Here is a 16,478-nt window from a genome sequence, read left to right as displayed (position 1 = left end):
TGGCTTGCTTCCACCTTTTAGCTATTGTGAATAATTCTGCTGTGAACATATGTGTACAAGTTTTTTTTTTTGAACACTTGCTTTTAATTCTTTTGGGTATATACCTAGGAATGGAATTGCTAGGTCATATAGTAATTCTATGTTTAACTCTTTGAAGAGCCACCAAAGTGTTTTCTACAGTGGCTGTACCATTTTACATCCCCACCAGCAATGTATAAGGGTTCCAATTTCTCCACATCCTTACCAACAATTGTTATTTTCCATTTTTTTGGAAACACCTAGTAGGCATGAAATGGTATCTCACTCTAGTTTTGGTTTGCATTTCCCTAATAACTAATGATTTTAAGCAAATTTTCATGTGCTTATTGGTCAATTATTTATCTTCTTTAGGGAAATGTCTATTCAAGTCCTTTGCCCATTTGTTATCAGATTTTTCTGTCTTTTGTTATTAAGCTGTAAGAGTTCTTTATATATTGTTCATCCTAGGCCCTTATCAGATATATGATTTTCAAATATTTTCTCCTATTCTGGTTGTCTTTTCACTTTCTTGTTAATGTCCTTTGATGCAAAATAGTTTTCAGTTTTGATGAAGTCCAATTTTTCTATTTTTTTCATGCTTTTGATGTCTAAGAATCCAAGGTCATGAATATTCCCCCCTGTGTTTTCTTCTGAGAGCTTCATAGTTTTAACTCTTGTATTTAGGTCAATAATGCACTTTGAGTTAATTTTTGTACATGGTGTGAGGTAGGGGTCCAACTCTATTCTTTTGCATGTGGATATCAGTTGTCCCAACACCATTTATTGAAGATACTATTTGCTGGTCAAATGATCATAGATGTATGGGTTTTATCTGAACTCTCAATTCTATTCCACTAGTCTACTGTATTACTTTTTAAATAATTATTGTTGTTGTTTTTCCTTAAGAGTAAATGGCAAGACAGGAAGTGGGTTCAGAGAGAAGATTACTCTTTTAGGAGATTTGACTGTAGTGAAAAGGAGAAAGAGCATAGCCTTGCATATCTCACATGCCACACGCAACACCAGATTATTTGCATATAATATTTTACTTAATGCTCATAATCCTTCACGATTATCTCCATTACATAAATGTGAAAACTACAATACATTAATTAATACTCTTGCCCATGATATACTCTGCTGATAGCTACAAGTGCATCCCAGATCTGTTTGATTCTATACTCCATCTTTTTCCCACTCTATTGTTTTGTGTCCAGTTTTGCACATGAGTTTGAAGTGCCTTTCAACCTACAGAGATATCCAGTTGGCATTCAAAAATATAGGCCTGAAGCTCAGAAAAGGTTTGGAGTTAGAGATGAAAGTTTAAGAATAATTGGCACACAAGAGTAGTTGAAGCCATGGAAGTAGAAGGGATCACCTATAAAGAATATGAGACCTAAGTCTAGACCTTAGTGGAATCTCAGGGCACATTCGAGGGTTAGACAGAGACGGAGAAGAAGACAAGGTTGTATCTAGTTCATGAGACTACAATCCAGTGAGGGCAAGTACCAAGTCCATCTTCTTCATCTCTATACCTCCAGTGCCTAACAAGGGTGCTACATAATGGATGCTCAGTAAATATCCGTTGAATGAATAACTGGTTGGTAGTGAAGTTAAAGGAGAAAAATGTTTCCAGAAGAAGACTATTCAAGAATAGTAAATGCTTTTGAAAAGTCGATGGAAGATAAGGTATGAAAAGTAACCACTTTGATTAGGCAACAAGGAAGTCAACAGTGATCCAACAAAAAGAACACTAAGTGGAGTAACTGAGTAAAAGTCCAACTAGTGGATTAAGAATTGAATGGGAGGTAAGGATGAAAAAAGAGCAATTGCAGACTATTCTTTCAAGAAGTTTGACATAGGGGAATAAGAGAAGTAAGCCAGTAGCTAGAGGGCTAGCAAGTTACACAAGTGTTTGTATTTCTAGATGAGAGACATTTCAGCTTATTTGTAAATATAGATATTAGATTAACACCCTAGTTTATAAGAAGCTCTGAATTTATTTGTAGTATTTTAAATAAGTAATTCATATACACAAGAGAATTATTCCAGGGAGGGAGAAATTTATTAGACTTCTGAAAAAGAATTTCCAAATATTTAGCCTACGTACATTGGCAGTTTATACTAACCTAAAGGAAGTACTGAAGAGGATAACAATAAAATAAAAAGCCTATCAAGAAAACAGAAATGACTGGGTCAAAACAATGCTAGAAAAAGAAACTGAAACTAATTTTGGTACTAACATAATCTGTTTCATTCCCAGTGTAAAGATCTCATTCAAGAGGAAAAGATATCTGGAGGCTTGAGAATGCTATCTTATCTACTCTACAAAAAAATATTTTACCTTTCATATTTGTGCAAATGCTTTAAATGTTTTACTTTAGATTTTGTTTATTAATGTTGTTTTAAAAATTATATATTTAACATATAAATCTGGTATGGTCAGCCTTTAACTATTTGGTTTTTATAAATTATTATTTAGATACTTTTAGATTAGGCCTGGGTAAACTATAAAAGATAAGAAAATGTGAATGCTATTAGACCAAAAGGTAAGATACAAAGTAAAATAGAAATTACTAGGCAGGGTAGATTTCCAACCTGTCAGAATTAACAAGGCAAAAAGATGTAATGAGTGGGCACAGGGCAGGTTAAAACAAACTGAATGACCTATGCACTCAAAGTTTTAATGAAAGTCCACAAAGAAATTAAACTTCTTGCCTCTAGGAAGAACTGGAAATTTTCTGTGCTATTTGGAACTTTAGGGTGATTTGTATGTGTGTTTATTTTTTTACATTTTGCTTTGCTTGGTGTAACTATTTTGAGCTTGTATATTTCCAAAGATATTTTATTTAAGATATTTTAGCCTCTCTGAATCAGCAGCACCTTGCACGTGGCCAAATGGTACTTGGGGTAATGGTGGTGGTGATGATGATGTTATGGGTCTTCACAGTCCTAGAAATAACTCAATTCTAGTATTGCTACAGAAACAACGTATTACAAGAGTGAAGTACTACAAGAAAAACTCTATCCCCAAAATATCAGTAGCATAAAAAATACTAAGTTTCTGATCCAATATGCTAGGAGTCCTTACTGAGCAATAATGAGTACTTACTTGAATTAGGGGGCCAGGACTCCCGGTATTCACTAACTGCTTGAGTTCTGGGTGACTTGCCCCGAACCTGGGGAGCCACACAAAAATCACAAGAGTTATAATCAGTGGGACAATTCAACCAAGAAATTTAAATCCTAAAAGTGTACCTAAAATATATACTTCTCTACCACCTCTTTTTCCACAGTATATAAAATTGGACATGTTTATCCTAACAATAAAAATGTACATTTATAAAAAGCTTTTTAGTTTCCAATGTTTTCCCCATATATTTCCCATATATAATGCCAAGTTCATTCGGGGGGGTGGGGGAAGAGGACAGAGAATAAGCAGTAAAGGAACACCTGTGGGTCAAGAACCACAATTCCTTACACAGTTACGCAGTTGCCAAGAGCAAGAGTTACCCGTGAATTCCCTCCCTGGACTGTCATACCATGATGAACAATCAGCTCCCCAGAGAGGAAAACCAAAGAGAAAAGCAACTGCAACCTGCAGCAGGGTCTTATATCTTAGCACTGCCTTCATCTGCATTAAAATTGATAAGGCCAACTTCTTTGGGGGAATATGAGAAACACCACCGAAAGAGGGTTACCCTTCTGTCCTGTTTCCTCTGGGTCTCCATGGCGTGCAGGCGCTCCATGAGGCTGGAGATGCCCTGCTCCAAGCTGTCGATGGTGTGGTGCTGAGGGTCGTGGCCACTGAAGCTGTTGCGCAGGCTGCGGAGGGCATCCCGAACAAGCTGCAGGTCGCTGCTCTGTGGACAAAAACGGGGTGCTGCTGGCACGGCACGCTGCCATGTCATTAACCACATCCCAACTGCTGGGCTTAAGAAGATACAGGGGAGAGGTTTCCAGAAGAGATCTTTTATTTTTGAGGGAGGAGGTGTAAACTGTAGAAAATTTTCCTCCACAGATACAAGCCCACCGTTTGCCCACTAATTCTTAATTTTGGATAGCAAGTGCCTCACAACTTTACACACCCAACAGATGCAAGAATTGGGGAATGGGGATATGAAAGGCCTACTCCACTGGCGATGGCTAGGGTACTCTTCTGGTTTTGGCTGGAAGTGGCAAGTCTGTACTCAAATCCTAAGCACCTACCCCTCTGTGAGTGACTGAAGCAGCTCCTTTTCCTGCCACTGGAAGGAGAAAACCATTGCTTTGAGGGTTGTGACTGCTGCAGTGGGTCACCTATAGCGGCAAGAAGAAATGATGCTTGTATAATGGAGAATTCCAAAGTGAGATGTCCCGCCTTATTTTTCCTCTTTACACTGGTCACCTCCTGACACAGTGCAGAGATTTTTTTCCCTTTTGTTCACTGCTATATCACCAATACTTGACACTCAGAAGGCACCGCTGAACGCAGAGTGAACAAAATGAAAACCTCGCCTGGAGGCCCCAACCTAGCCCCTGCCTGGCCCCTGGAGGGCCTGAGAATGCTGTTCCAGCATCTCCTGCCTTTGCTTCAGTAATAGAAAAAAAAAAAAAAAGAACAGTGACTAGTATTTTTTGAGCCTAACTCTGTGCCAGGTAGATCTACCAGGACTGTGTTTAGTAACTTAATGGGTTATCTTATGTACTCTTCATAATGGCAGAGAAGGCCACTGTCATTTTCCAGATGAACGTTATTTCTAAGGTTCAAAAGCGAAGCAAATGGAGGTACACAATGGTAAGAAAGTAATAAAGCTGGAATCTGAAACCAGACTTTCTTATCCCAGAACCCGCACTTGTAACCGCCTTGCCAAATCGCCTCCTGACAAACTGACCTGTGGTGTTGGTTCAGCCCTGAGTCGATAACAGAATCTCCCTCTTTGCCCTTGTAAACATGGGAGGGAGACCCCGAGTGCTAGGTTACCTCCTCTGCCTCTCTTTTCATACAGTGAGCCAAAAGGACGTCTTTGTGTTCCAGCTCCCGCTCCAGATCCACCTGCAAATCAGACACTCCATCAGAAAAGGACTTGTTCGGGTCACAGGGGCAGGAAAGTCAGTGGCGGAACGTGTCTCCACCTGCTGGTAACTGGCCTCAGAGAGCTTCCGAAGTGCTTCCTCCAACTTGGCCTGGTACTGCTTCAGGAGGCGGTCCTTCTGCCCCAGTTCTTTCTGCAACAGAGACACAGCCTTCAGATGCACGGCAGAGCCAAGGACATCCAACGCTTCACCTGCTGTGATGCAGTTTCCACCTGAGGAAAGCAGAGCCTCAGAGGGAACAGCCCTTTCCTCAAGCTGCACGGGAAGACGTCACATACCATGGGAGCCTCACACGGAGCAAAGGATTCTGGGAAAGGGAAGGAGGATGGGAACTACCATTAGCAGGAGGACCACTGCGTGCCATCCATGCTAGAGGTAAAGGTTAAGACTGAAGTGCAGTTTCCAGACTCCTAGTTCTGCGTTCTTGCTCCTAGCCATGCTATCTACCTTCAGGGTTAGTGGATCAAGGGAACTCAGAAAAGGATTTCCTTGCAGAAAGCAAGGATGAGAACAGAGTACTTAAGTGCTGTTTGAACAACAGCAACAATAGGCTGTTCCCCAAAGGTCAGATGGAAATAACTTCCAAACTGATATACATTCTTACTTTATATTCTCCCAAGAGCCGATTCCTCTCGTCTAGCTTCCTCTGCAGATCCACCTGCAAGAAGAATAAGAAAGAATTCATTGGTGTGGAAGTACTGTCTGCCAATCCAGTAGGAAACCAGCTACTTAGTAACTGGAGTTGATGTTGGCAGTTACAGCACAGAGAGGGCATGACTATGGTAAAAACACACGGCGGCTCTCCACATCTTCAGTGAGATAATCAGACTATAGAACCACAAGGCAGCCTCAGTGTCTCAGTGCCCTCAAAGTTGAAGGGCTCGAGGCCAGTGTGGCATGGGCTTTCACCTAGGAACAGAGAGGAGTCTGATGGGGAAGAGATCTAACAGGACTTTATACTGTATCCTACTTTGCTACCTGGGGCTCAATGAAGTCCAAGTTCACTCTTTCAACTCACGTTCTGGTTGTGCAGCTCATCTTTGTCCATATTTGCCCTCAGTAGTTCTTGTTTGAGCTGAAGGACAGACGTGTCCTGCTGAGTCAGCCTCTGCTGCAAGGCATCCTGGGGAGAAAGCACACTCACTACTGTGGTCCCAACGCATCAGTCGGCCAGTTATCACTAAACTGGGAGACAAAAAGAGTACAGGGTCTTGCCACAAGGAGATGAGCAGAAATTTTTCTGTTCCCTTCCAGGACACTAGAATCTAAAGGAAAATCCTATCCATTGTCCTACCAAGCTGATGGAAACCTGATTTTTTTCCTCCATCCATTACTTGCCCCTACATTCCACTGCATTGCTGACAGCATGATGGCCTAGAGGAAGAATAAGTGGCCTTTGGGATCAGACGTACCTAGTCTCAAATACACGTCTACCACTTGCTTACGTGACAGTGACCTTGGACAGTGCACTCTCCCTCCTCCCTCCCTGGCTTTCTCCTCTGTATCTTGGGCCTATAAATACTCAATCTAGATGAGCTCTTTTGACCTAGAGGGCTGGCCCTGTCACTGTCTGACACCCTGCTCATATAGGAGCCCTGGAATCACTGCCACCCTGCCTTCTAGAGCCCTGCTCCTGCCCTGCTTCCACTGCCTTCCGGTGCCTAGTCTGGACCAGGATTGGGAATCTATTTCCATGTTCAGAAATGTTCTTAGACTGATGGTTCCTCTTCCCAGTGTCATAGGATCCTACAAGCTTTAGGCTTTCTTTCTCTTAGCTTGGACCATCTTGGTTTCCACCAGGCCTCAGACAAGGTGGGTTGTACATACTTATTTAAAAGGATCAGCTATGACACAATCCTCCGACCATGGTGACTTCAAATGGAACTAATGGACTGGAGCTGCATCCCAGGGGATTTGCCCTGATTTTTCTCTCTTTACAGACTGCGGAGAAATGGTGTAGGCTCTGGAAAATGTGGGAGCCCATTCTTAAATATGCTGTCTTGCCATGACACTACATGGCAAGGTGGTCTAAGATGCCCTTGGCACCAGTGGTATAGAGGAATGTTTCCCAAAGTGTGCTCCATGGGATGTTAATAAGAGTTACATGGGGGGAAAAGCACTTCTGTGGTTAATAGTCTAACTTTTTTTAGGCCAACCTCTTTAGGACAGACCTTCTCTGGTCCTTTAATATGCTGTTATTCATTGTGACTCTTCAAGCGTGTAGAGCACTGCTTTTTATTTGAGCATGAAACATGCTGTTTTCTGGAGTATCTCAAAGGACTAAGGCTACAGAATAGACTCTGGAAAACGCTGCTGAGTTATACCCTAGTCTAGCCCATGAATGGGAGTATCGGGAAGAGGAGAGGGAAAAGCAGCAGCTTGAGAACATCTTTTTCCACTTCCAGGTATTCATTCAGCACATATACTCCTACTTGGGTGAAATAACATATAAGCAAGATTATTAGCTAGATCACTGTTTGTATTAGCAAAAGACTGGAAATAACCCAGAAGACTATCAGTAGGAACTGATTAAATGAATTATCTGATATACACATACTGGAATACTAAGGTCTTTATGTACTGAAATAGAATGATCTCTAAGATACATTGCTAAGTGAAAAAAGCAACGTGTCAATCTGTATTTATAGTACGTAATTATTTGGGGAAAAATTACATACATACATATTTGGTACTAACTGATAAGTTGCCTCCAGGAAAGAGAACTAGGTGACTGGGAGGACAGGGCCGGAAGGCAGACTTCTCAAGGATTATCCTTTTGTACCCTTTTAACTTCAAACCATTTGAATGTTATTAACTATTCAAAACCTAAGTAAATTACAATTTTTAAGAGTATATTCTTCTGAGAACTGAAGAAAACTGACAAAAAACTGAAACTGAAGAAAACTGTAATAACTGATTGTTTTCACACATAGAAACAATCAAGGTGGCAGAGGGAAGTGACAGCACCATGAATCATAACCACCAGAAAGAAGCCTCAGCAAAACAGAGGTATATTCCTCCACCTGTCTCACTTCCCATCCACAAAGCCCTCTCTTTACTAGTAGCACAGAGCCTGCGAAAGGCCCCATCGGATGTACACAAGAAAAGACTATAGGACCCAGCTAGCCCCCCAGTACCCACTCTTATCCACAGACTGCTTTACTTTGTAGAGAGTTTATTTAAAGAGTTATATGTCTTTCTTTTTACCTTTATCCCCTGTAAGTTTCTGGCTTCTTGTTTATACTTCAGCAGCTCCTTCTGCAAACCAAATATAGTTAGATCAGATGGTAGCATCTGGGTTGCTTCAGAAGCATTACCTCATTCCGTCAGTAAGAACACAAAACTCAGATAACCATTCCAAGAAAAATCAACCTTCCACTGAGGCAGAATGCAGGTCTGCCTTCTAGTAAACAGTAAAGGCTGACCCACAGAAACAAACAGGACCCATCTCATTCTTCCCTGTGGCATCCAGGCTCAGCTGCCCATGCTCTTTCTTGTCAAGAAATAAGATACCATACATTCCCATAGGTTCTCATTCCTATATTTAGCAATCCTCGCCAACAGGGAAACTTAATCATAAATCATAACAATCTAAATCCCTCTCACTGAAATATATGATCATAGCTTAATATGGCTACCCCCAATTTCATGAAATAATTATCTTCATTTTTTTTTTTTGGTTTAATTGGTTTTCTTTATTGATTTCCTCTTTTCAGGTTCAGTGATTTCTGTTCTAATTCTTTTTCTTTTTTTTTTAAAACATCTTTATTGGAGTATAATTGCTTTACAATGGTGTGCCAGTTTCTGCTTTATAACAAAGTAAATCAGCTACTATCTTCATTTTTAATGTTCAGAAAGGATTAGAGTGCTTCTGTTCTCGAAGAGCGTATTGTTCTTTATGGACCAAACAAAAACACATTTAGCCCAATAATAAAATACTTAGTTAACCCTCCCTTACAACAGATTATGATTGTTACTAGGAAAGAGATTATAGGAGAGGAACACCCACAACTCAGACTGTACTCTCTTCTTTTCCTATTGCAGCCCATCAAGATTTGGAATTAACATATCTAAAATGGGGATTCTTGACCTGGACTCCACAGATGGGCTCCAAAGTTAATCCAATCAAAATTCAAGTCAGTGAGTGGGTGTGCGTGCTTTCATGCAAATTTCTGGGGAGAGGGTTAATGGCTGTCGTCATATACTTATGGCCTCAAAAAAGCTAAGACCCACTGAACTAAAAGAATTTTGGAAAGTGTTCATTAAAAAAAGACCATACTAGGGGTCTTCCCTAGTGGCGCAGTGGTTAAGAATCCGCCTGCCAATGCAGGGGACACGGGTTCGAGCCCTGGTCCGGGAAGGTCCCACATTCCGTGGAGCAACTAAGCCTGTGTGCCTCAACTACTGAGCCTGTGCTCTAGAGCCCGCGAGCCACAACTACTGAGCCTACATGCCACAACTACTGAAGCCCATGCGCCTAGAGCCCATGCTCCTCAACAAGAGAAGCCACCGCAATGAGAAGCCCGTGCACCACAATGAAGAGTAGCCCCCGCTCGCCTCAACTAGAGAAAGCCCGCACGCAGCAACGAAGAACCAACGCAGCCAAAAATTTAAAAATAATAAATAAATAAATTAATTAATTAAAAAAAGTTCTCATCGCGAGAAAAAAATCTGTAACTATGTATGGTGACAGATGTTAACTACGCTAATTGTGATTATTTTACAATATATACATATGTTGTACACCTGAAACTAATATAATGTTATGTCAATTATTTAAAAAACGACCACATTGATATTAGATCCACTGTTTATTTTAATTAAAAAGATAAACAATATGAAACATTTCAAACATACAGAAAGGTATAAGCAATAACGACATAGATACCTATTACTAACCACTGAGATTAAAAAGGTATTACCTTTTTGCCATATTTAGGACATATCTCTCTCTTGCAATTAAAGACATAATACAGATACAGCCAAAGTCTTGAGTCTGCATCCTTCCCTGCTCCGCATTACTGTCCTGAAGTTGGTGTGTAATAGTCCCATAAATTTTTTTCAAAGGGCAAAATGTACATTTCCTGACATACCTTTAGGTCCTGATTCTCCTCCATACTCTGATCCAGACGACTTTGGATTACAATCTGAATGTAAGGCAAAGAGAGATGGTTATGTACCTATGCTGTAAAATTCAGAGGGCATTCATTCAACAACTATTTATTGAGCAGTTACTAGATGCTAGCCCTGTACAGTGGCTGCAAAGAACAGGAAACAGTCCCTGCCCTCCAGTGACGCATATGGCTGGGGTGGTGTGAGTAGATGAATGTGGACAAAGTTTAGAATGAATATGTGTGTGTTGTGTGCAGGGGCTGGGCAAGTGGAAAGAGAGATGACAAGAGACGAGGCTCAAGAGGAAAACGGAGCAGGATCATGAAGGCCAGTAAGGGCAATGGGGAACTGATGAAAAGTTTTAGGCAAAGGGATGACAAAATAAAATCTGCTTTGAAGTTAAATTATTCTTGCTGTTTTATGGAAAATGAATTAGAGGAGGACAGGACAGGAATCAGGAAAACCAGTTAGAAGGCCACCAGAATACTGGACGAAGGCCTGAAATTAAAGTAGTAGCTATGAGGATGGAGAAAACTGGATGAAGATATTTAAAAAGTATACTGAAAAACTTGGTGACTAACTGGATATAGAAGGAAGGGCCGCAAAGGATTCCAGGACGAGATTCAGATTTGTTTTGGGTATTTGGGTAGATGGATAGTGATAAAGAACAGAAACCTAAAAGACAAGTAGTTTTGGGGGTGGGGAGAGAAGGAAGAGAAAGGTATTTAATTTAGGACTCATTGAAATTGAGATGCTTATGGGGCCTATAGTGGAGATAATCAACAGGCAGGTGCATGTTACATTTATAAATGTAGAACTCCATGGAGAGAGCTAGGCTAGAAATAAATATTTGAGAGGCAACATATGAGACAGGTGGGAAGCAAGTGAAGCCATGGCAGCAGGTATTACCCAGGTGAATGGACAAGATAGAAGAGGGCCCAGAGTGGAACCCTGAGGAGCAGCAACATTTAAGGCACAGGCAGAAAAAGAGAAGCTTCAAAGGGGATGTGAACTAAGAATGCCACTTGTCAAATCAATAAATAAAGACAGCCATCAAGCCACCGTAGGACGGCCTGGGTGGTGAGCCCTGAGGGAACTCAGGGTGGAAACAAAGAATGCCCGCATCTAGCAGTCAACTGCTGCAGCCACCTCTGAGGAGACTCAGGATGAGAAAGCACAGCATCCTGGCCCCAGACAGCTGAGGTGCACATCAGAGGAACGACTTCAGCGAGCCCAGACTCTTGCATCTTCCCATACATAGAAAAGCACTAAATTCCTTGAAATACCTGGTTTTCTTTTATTAAGAGTAATCTTTTGATGTTCTGACTACCTGTTTTTGTTGCAAAAACTCCTATATATCCTGGCTTCCCCCCTTCCTTTTTGGAGCAGTCTCTCAGAGTTATCTGAGATGCTGTGTCCTGGGCTTAAGTCCTCTGTTTTGTCCTTAAGTCCTCACCGAATAAAACATAAGCCTTGACTTTTAGGTTGTGCATTTTTTATCAGTCGACAGGGACCTGAATGTAGACTCCATGAGGAGAGGGTCTGAGGTCTGATCTGTCCTTCAAGTGTCTCTGGCTCTTTGAAACAGTGTCTGGGACATAGCACACAATAAATATTTGTGGAAGAAAGGAAGAGTAGTCAAACATATATGAGGAAAACCAGAAGAGTTGAAGTCAGGGAAGAGAGCATTTTAAGAGGGCACAGATGAGTGTCCAATGCTACAAATAAATCAAACACTCAAACCAGATTATTCAGTGTCCAGTCACAAAAGAAGGAGCTCACCAATTGTTCCTCGGGATTGACTCCTGGTTCACAGAGGGCCAAGGGCCTCTCCTGTTCATCTTCGGGTAAGGATCCATTGAGCAGTAAGGCCTGGACAACCACAAAGGCAGAAAGAAACTTAACTCCCATTAGATGATGGAGTCTAGAGCTGGCCTTGGTAAGCTCATCCCAAAATGAAACTACAACTGGGCTTCCTCTAGAAATCTCCCTGGTAACTGTGGACCCTTAGATACTTCCAACTGCTCATCTTGAATCTGTCTGGAGTGCTTTTGTCTGGCCGGTGCTCCAGGCCTCTTTCACCTCTCTGGATACACGTGAATCCTCTGCTCCAAGGCTCCTTGGCCCCAGAAAAAAATTCTGAAAATAAACTTTCCTTTCAGAAGTGACATTTCAAACCAGAGCTGTTCAAACTGAATTTTACCAGCTGGAAAGTGAACTAAAAACAGTGTAGAATTATCCTGGCATAGAAAAGTTTATTATAAGGAATTATTTGGAATACATTTAGAGCTTGGACTTGGGTTTGTTTGATTCTTGTTTGGTTTAATAATTCTTCATTTTTGCTCCCTAGGGCAACCTGGATAGAACAAGAAGGAAAACGTATTTGCGGAAAGGTGTCTGTATTTATTTCAAGGCCTCACACCAGGCTTTGTTTTCATTAGAATATTGGCGGTGGGGTGGGGGGTGATGCAGATTTACCCCTGAGGCTAAGGAAGTTCAAACCTCAGGGCGCCTTCTCAGTCCTGCCCCTCCCAGCGTCCTATAGCTAACATTGTAGTCATAATCTGTAATCTTAATTTTTAAAGAAGGCCCCCCAAATGGTATACTTTAGGACCCACAAAACTTGGATCTACCCCTGCAGGTAGGTACAAGACCTACGGGCTCAGTGAAAGATTTAAAAATCTAGCATCATTTTGTATCACGATTTTTTCTCAATCCAATCCAAAGAGAAGAGATACAGAGGTTAAATCTTGTTTCAGTAAATGTAACATAAATTACATCATAAATGTTGGTATATAAAATCATTTTAAGATCCAGCCACTACCAAGTCTACCAAGTACTAATTAATAATACAATTTTAGCCAAGCGAATGAATTTGGTTATCCCATGGAGTTGTGGCAGGGACCTGGGGAGAACGACACTACAGAAATACGGACTCTAAGGGCAAAGTGTTCACCGGGCTCTAATAACATACACTAACAAGTCAGAAATCCTGGACGTGGCTCAGCATACAACTTGTTCATCACTGAAAGAGTTAAGAAGCCCAGTGGATGCTGTGAGCCCCATTGTATTCTGTAATGGAACTGAATTCTCATTGTGATCCTGTGGCTGTGAATTAAAACTCCTCTGTTTGCAGGGAATATTAGGATGCTGACTTTCTGCCTGTTGATTCTCTTCTTTTTCTGTCTAATCCGCTATGGGATTTCTCTCAGGCTGAAAAATGCAAACCAAACTGAAAACCAAATTGATGGATATCTATGTTCATACAATGAAATTATCCTGGGAAAAACCTGGTTGAGTACAATCCCAAAATTCTCCATGCTTTAATCCTTCCTATTAAAGGACAACACAAAAAAACCATTCCATTAACTAAACCATTCCTTATTGGAGGGACAGAGAAGGGAACTAAAAGGCAGACATTTAAAAATACAGAGCAAATGAGGGAAGAGCCACAACCTCCTTGGGAATGTTTAGGCAGTAAACGTTCCTCCAACCCCTCTCGGTTCCTGGGGCATACATTATGCAAATTGTTTTACCACTGGACGAATCTCCCTTTTTCTTTAGGAACGCTTTGTGTCCCCACCCTGTTGCTGGCTGGCTGGGAGTACGCCCTCCACCGCCTGCGGGCTGCCAGAGCCACTCACATAATGTGGGCTTTGTTTACATGTCCATAAATATTTGACAATTCAGAAGCAGTGCAGTTCCCAGCACAAACAGAAAGGAATATTCCTAGGCAATTTCAGGGTCATCAGAACACTATAAGGGCTCCCCCAAACAGGGACAGACACACAAAGACGGAGGATTGAGGGGGGGCATTCAGGGTAGGAACTAAGTCAAGTGGGTCAGTTGGCCTCTGGGGGAGATTTGCTGGCACGGAAGGTATAGGAAAAACTGAAGGGCTTTGTTGCTCTTCTACCTGATCATTATGCCTTGGCGTCCACTTACAAATGCAGTAAGAGTGAGCTAAATCCCTTAGCTAGACCAGGCAGAGACCTGCAGCATTACTGGCATTTACAGCCTTCCTGATGGTGAATTCCTAGGAGAAAATCCTGACTCTTCACAATGCCATTCTTTGGTGAAAGCTGCCATTGCAGGTCTGCGGCTGCAGACAGGGGAGAAACCCACCCACAAAGCAGAGAGCCAGAGTAGATGTTTGGTAACGGTGGGTATAGCTCCCATGCTTGCAGAACTCCTAACAGCTATGCTGTCAACAAGAGTCCCTGAGGCCCATTTAAGCATACCCCCTTGTAAGGGATTTTCTGCTCTTCGTGCACTACTCCCTCTATGTAAACTCCCCAATTCTGACCTCATACATAACTGAGTCAGTTTACTTTCAACTGATCCTAGTGACTTAAAAATAACAAACAATTGGTGCGGGAATTCCCTGGTGGTCCAGTGGTTAGGATTTGGCGCTTTCATTGCCGTGGCTGGGGTTCAATTCCTGGTCGGGGAACTAAGATCCCACAAGCCGTGCAGCGCAGCCAAGAAAAGAAAAAAAAGAAAAAAATTGGTGCACCAAAGACAAACTACGAGGGAAAGAGTTACCTGTAATCCTGATATCATTTTCTTGGCTTCCTCCATTTCTTTTTCCAAATGTTCTTGTTGTTCCAACAGCTGTTCTTCCCATGAAGTCTCCAGATAGGGCCGGGGGCTGCCTTGTCTCCAGTCCCGGGATAATGGAGAGTCTGTCTCTTCTACATGAGGAAAGGAGGGAGTACAGTTCATGTTGAAGGAAACTGAGTTGCAGGCAGAAAGCAGTCACAGTCTTGCGTGTTCACAGGGCCAGGTCACCTGCCTGCTGAACCTGCTCTCACTGCACAGACTGGACTCTCCACCAGGTGGGGTTGTGAGACAGAAAGAACTGGCCATTGACTGACTCCAGGCTCACGGGAGTGACGCTTACTCTGTTGGGGAGATCCATCCTCTTTCGAACCTTAAGGAAGCAATAAGACTCCCTGGGAATCTTGGTATGCGACAGATTTTACTCTTAATTCTCTAGAACTGGCATTCCTAGAGCTTGATCCTGCTAGCTACAAAGGGGGAAGCTGTCAGAGGCAATGAAAACAAAATTCCTGTTGGTTGCTCTGGAGCTTCAGAGGGAAGACCTCAACTCAAATTCCTTTGACCATTCTGCTATGACTGAACCCCTTTCACATATAACATTGTGAGTCACAAAGGAAACAAACCATACTTGTACAAAGTGTTTCATCTCTCTCTCTCTCTCTCTCTGGTTTTATTTCCCTATCTTTACAGTCTCTTTGCTCTGATTTCATTCATAAGAATGAATATGATAAGTATAATCCCTCTGGGTTGTTGTGCGACTAAATGAGGTAACCTATGTGCAGGGCCCGTGGTAGCTGGTTCAGAGCAAGCACTCTGTAAAGGTCTCCCTCTCCCTCCCCAGGGTGCCAGGAATTTCTGACTCAAGAACAAGACTGACTTTTTAGTACTAATGCCAGGGCTAGATGGGAAATGGAATAAGGAAGAATTTAATTCCAGTTTTCCTTCAGAGGGCTTCAGTTTCATTACATCCCTTACAAGCAAATAAAACTCTAAGTCTTGTGCTTTGCTTCTTCCATGCTTTCCTCTGTGCTTAATGTAAGAAAAAGATCGACCGAGACAGAGGAAGAAGTCTACACAAAGGGAACTCTGTGGTCCTTTCTGTAGCCTTTATACCAAACATGATGCAGACCTGCTCTGTGCTGTATGTTCTCACAGACGCCTTACCTCCTACTATATATTCCTGGTCCCAATTTAAGTTAGAGAAGCGCTGAAATTATTTGCATAACACAGAAATAATAAAAACTGTTAACTTGAGTAGGCTTCTGCCTGTTTCAAAGTCATCTCCTAACTCATAGGCAGCCGGCTAATGAACAGCCTGTCTACACTGCTGCAGGATATTTGACAGCTAGGACATCAGAAGTGACAATCTATGAGAGGATACAACATTCACTGCCTACAAAGCATTAGAGCTCTCTAGAGTGGACCCTGCATGCACAGAATATGGAGGGAGAAGGCCAAGGAGACAGTGAGGACCCCCAGACTCTTGAAGCTGTTTCTTGAGCCAACCCAGGCAGGCTGAGAAATAGTACCTGTTTTGTTCTCTATTCCTTCAGAGGGAATAATCACGAAATCTGCCTTCTCCTCCGACTGGGTTATAATGGAGTCGCTCTTTGCACTGTGGATAGGACTGGGGGAAGTCAGGCTGTGACGGAAAGAAAAGAAAGAGAAACAATTATTGCGAACCGTTGTTTAGAAGCCAGCTTTCCTAA

The 16,478-nt window shown here is 42.0% G+C and overlaps 1 protein-coding gene across 6 annotated transcripts in view; it reads right to left on the bottom strand.

Moving 5' to 3' along the window:
• Positions 1–16,478, bottom strand: part of DIXDC1 (DIX domain containing 1) — a 73,571-nt gene that overhangs the window by 12,041 nt on the left and 45,052 nt on the right. For all 6 annotated transcript variants that reach the window (XM_061203971.1, XM_061203970.1, XM_061203972.1 and 3 more), the window contains 12 exons: positions 16,299–16,411; positions 14,752–14,900; positions 11,989–12,078; positions 10,188–10,241; positions 8,302–8,352; positions 6,113–6,217; positions 5,699–5,752; positions 5,134–5,226; positions 4,982–5,053; positions 4,228–4,317; positions 3,720–3,881; positions 3,131–3,197 (listed from right to left, as the gene is read on the bottom strand). In XM_061203971.1, the coding sequence (XP_061059954.1) occupies positions 3,131–3,197; positions 3,720–3,881; positions 4,228–4,317; positions 4,982–5,053; positions 5,134–5,226; positions 5,699–5,752; positions 6,113–6,217; positions 8,302–8,352; positions 10,188–10,241; positions 11,989–12,078; positions 14,752–14,900; positions 16,299–16,411 (1,100 nt within the window). The remainder of the gene's footprint in view (positions 1–3,130; positions 3,198–3,719; positions 3,882–4,227; positions 4,318–4,981; positions 5,054–5,133; positions 5,227–5,698; positions 5,753–6,112; positions 6,218–8,301; positions 8,353–10,187; positions 10,242–11,988; positions 12,079–14,751; positions 14,901–16,298; positions 16,412–16,478) is intronic.

Source organism: Eubalaena glacialis, chromosome 10, assembly GCF_028564815.1.
Source record: "Eubalaena glacialis isolate mEubGla1 chromosome 10, mEubGla1.1.hap2.+ XY, whole genome shotgun sequence".
NCBI lineage: Eukaryota > Metazoa > Chordata > Mammalia > Artiodactyla > Balaenidae > Eubalaena > Eubalaena glacialis.
Note: the sequence above shows the minus strand (reverse complement) of the source record. Positions and strands in the feature narration are given on the sequence as shown.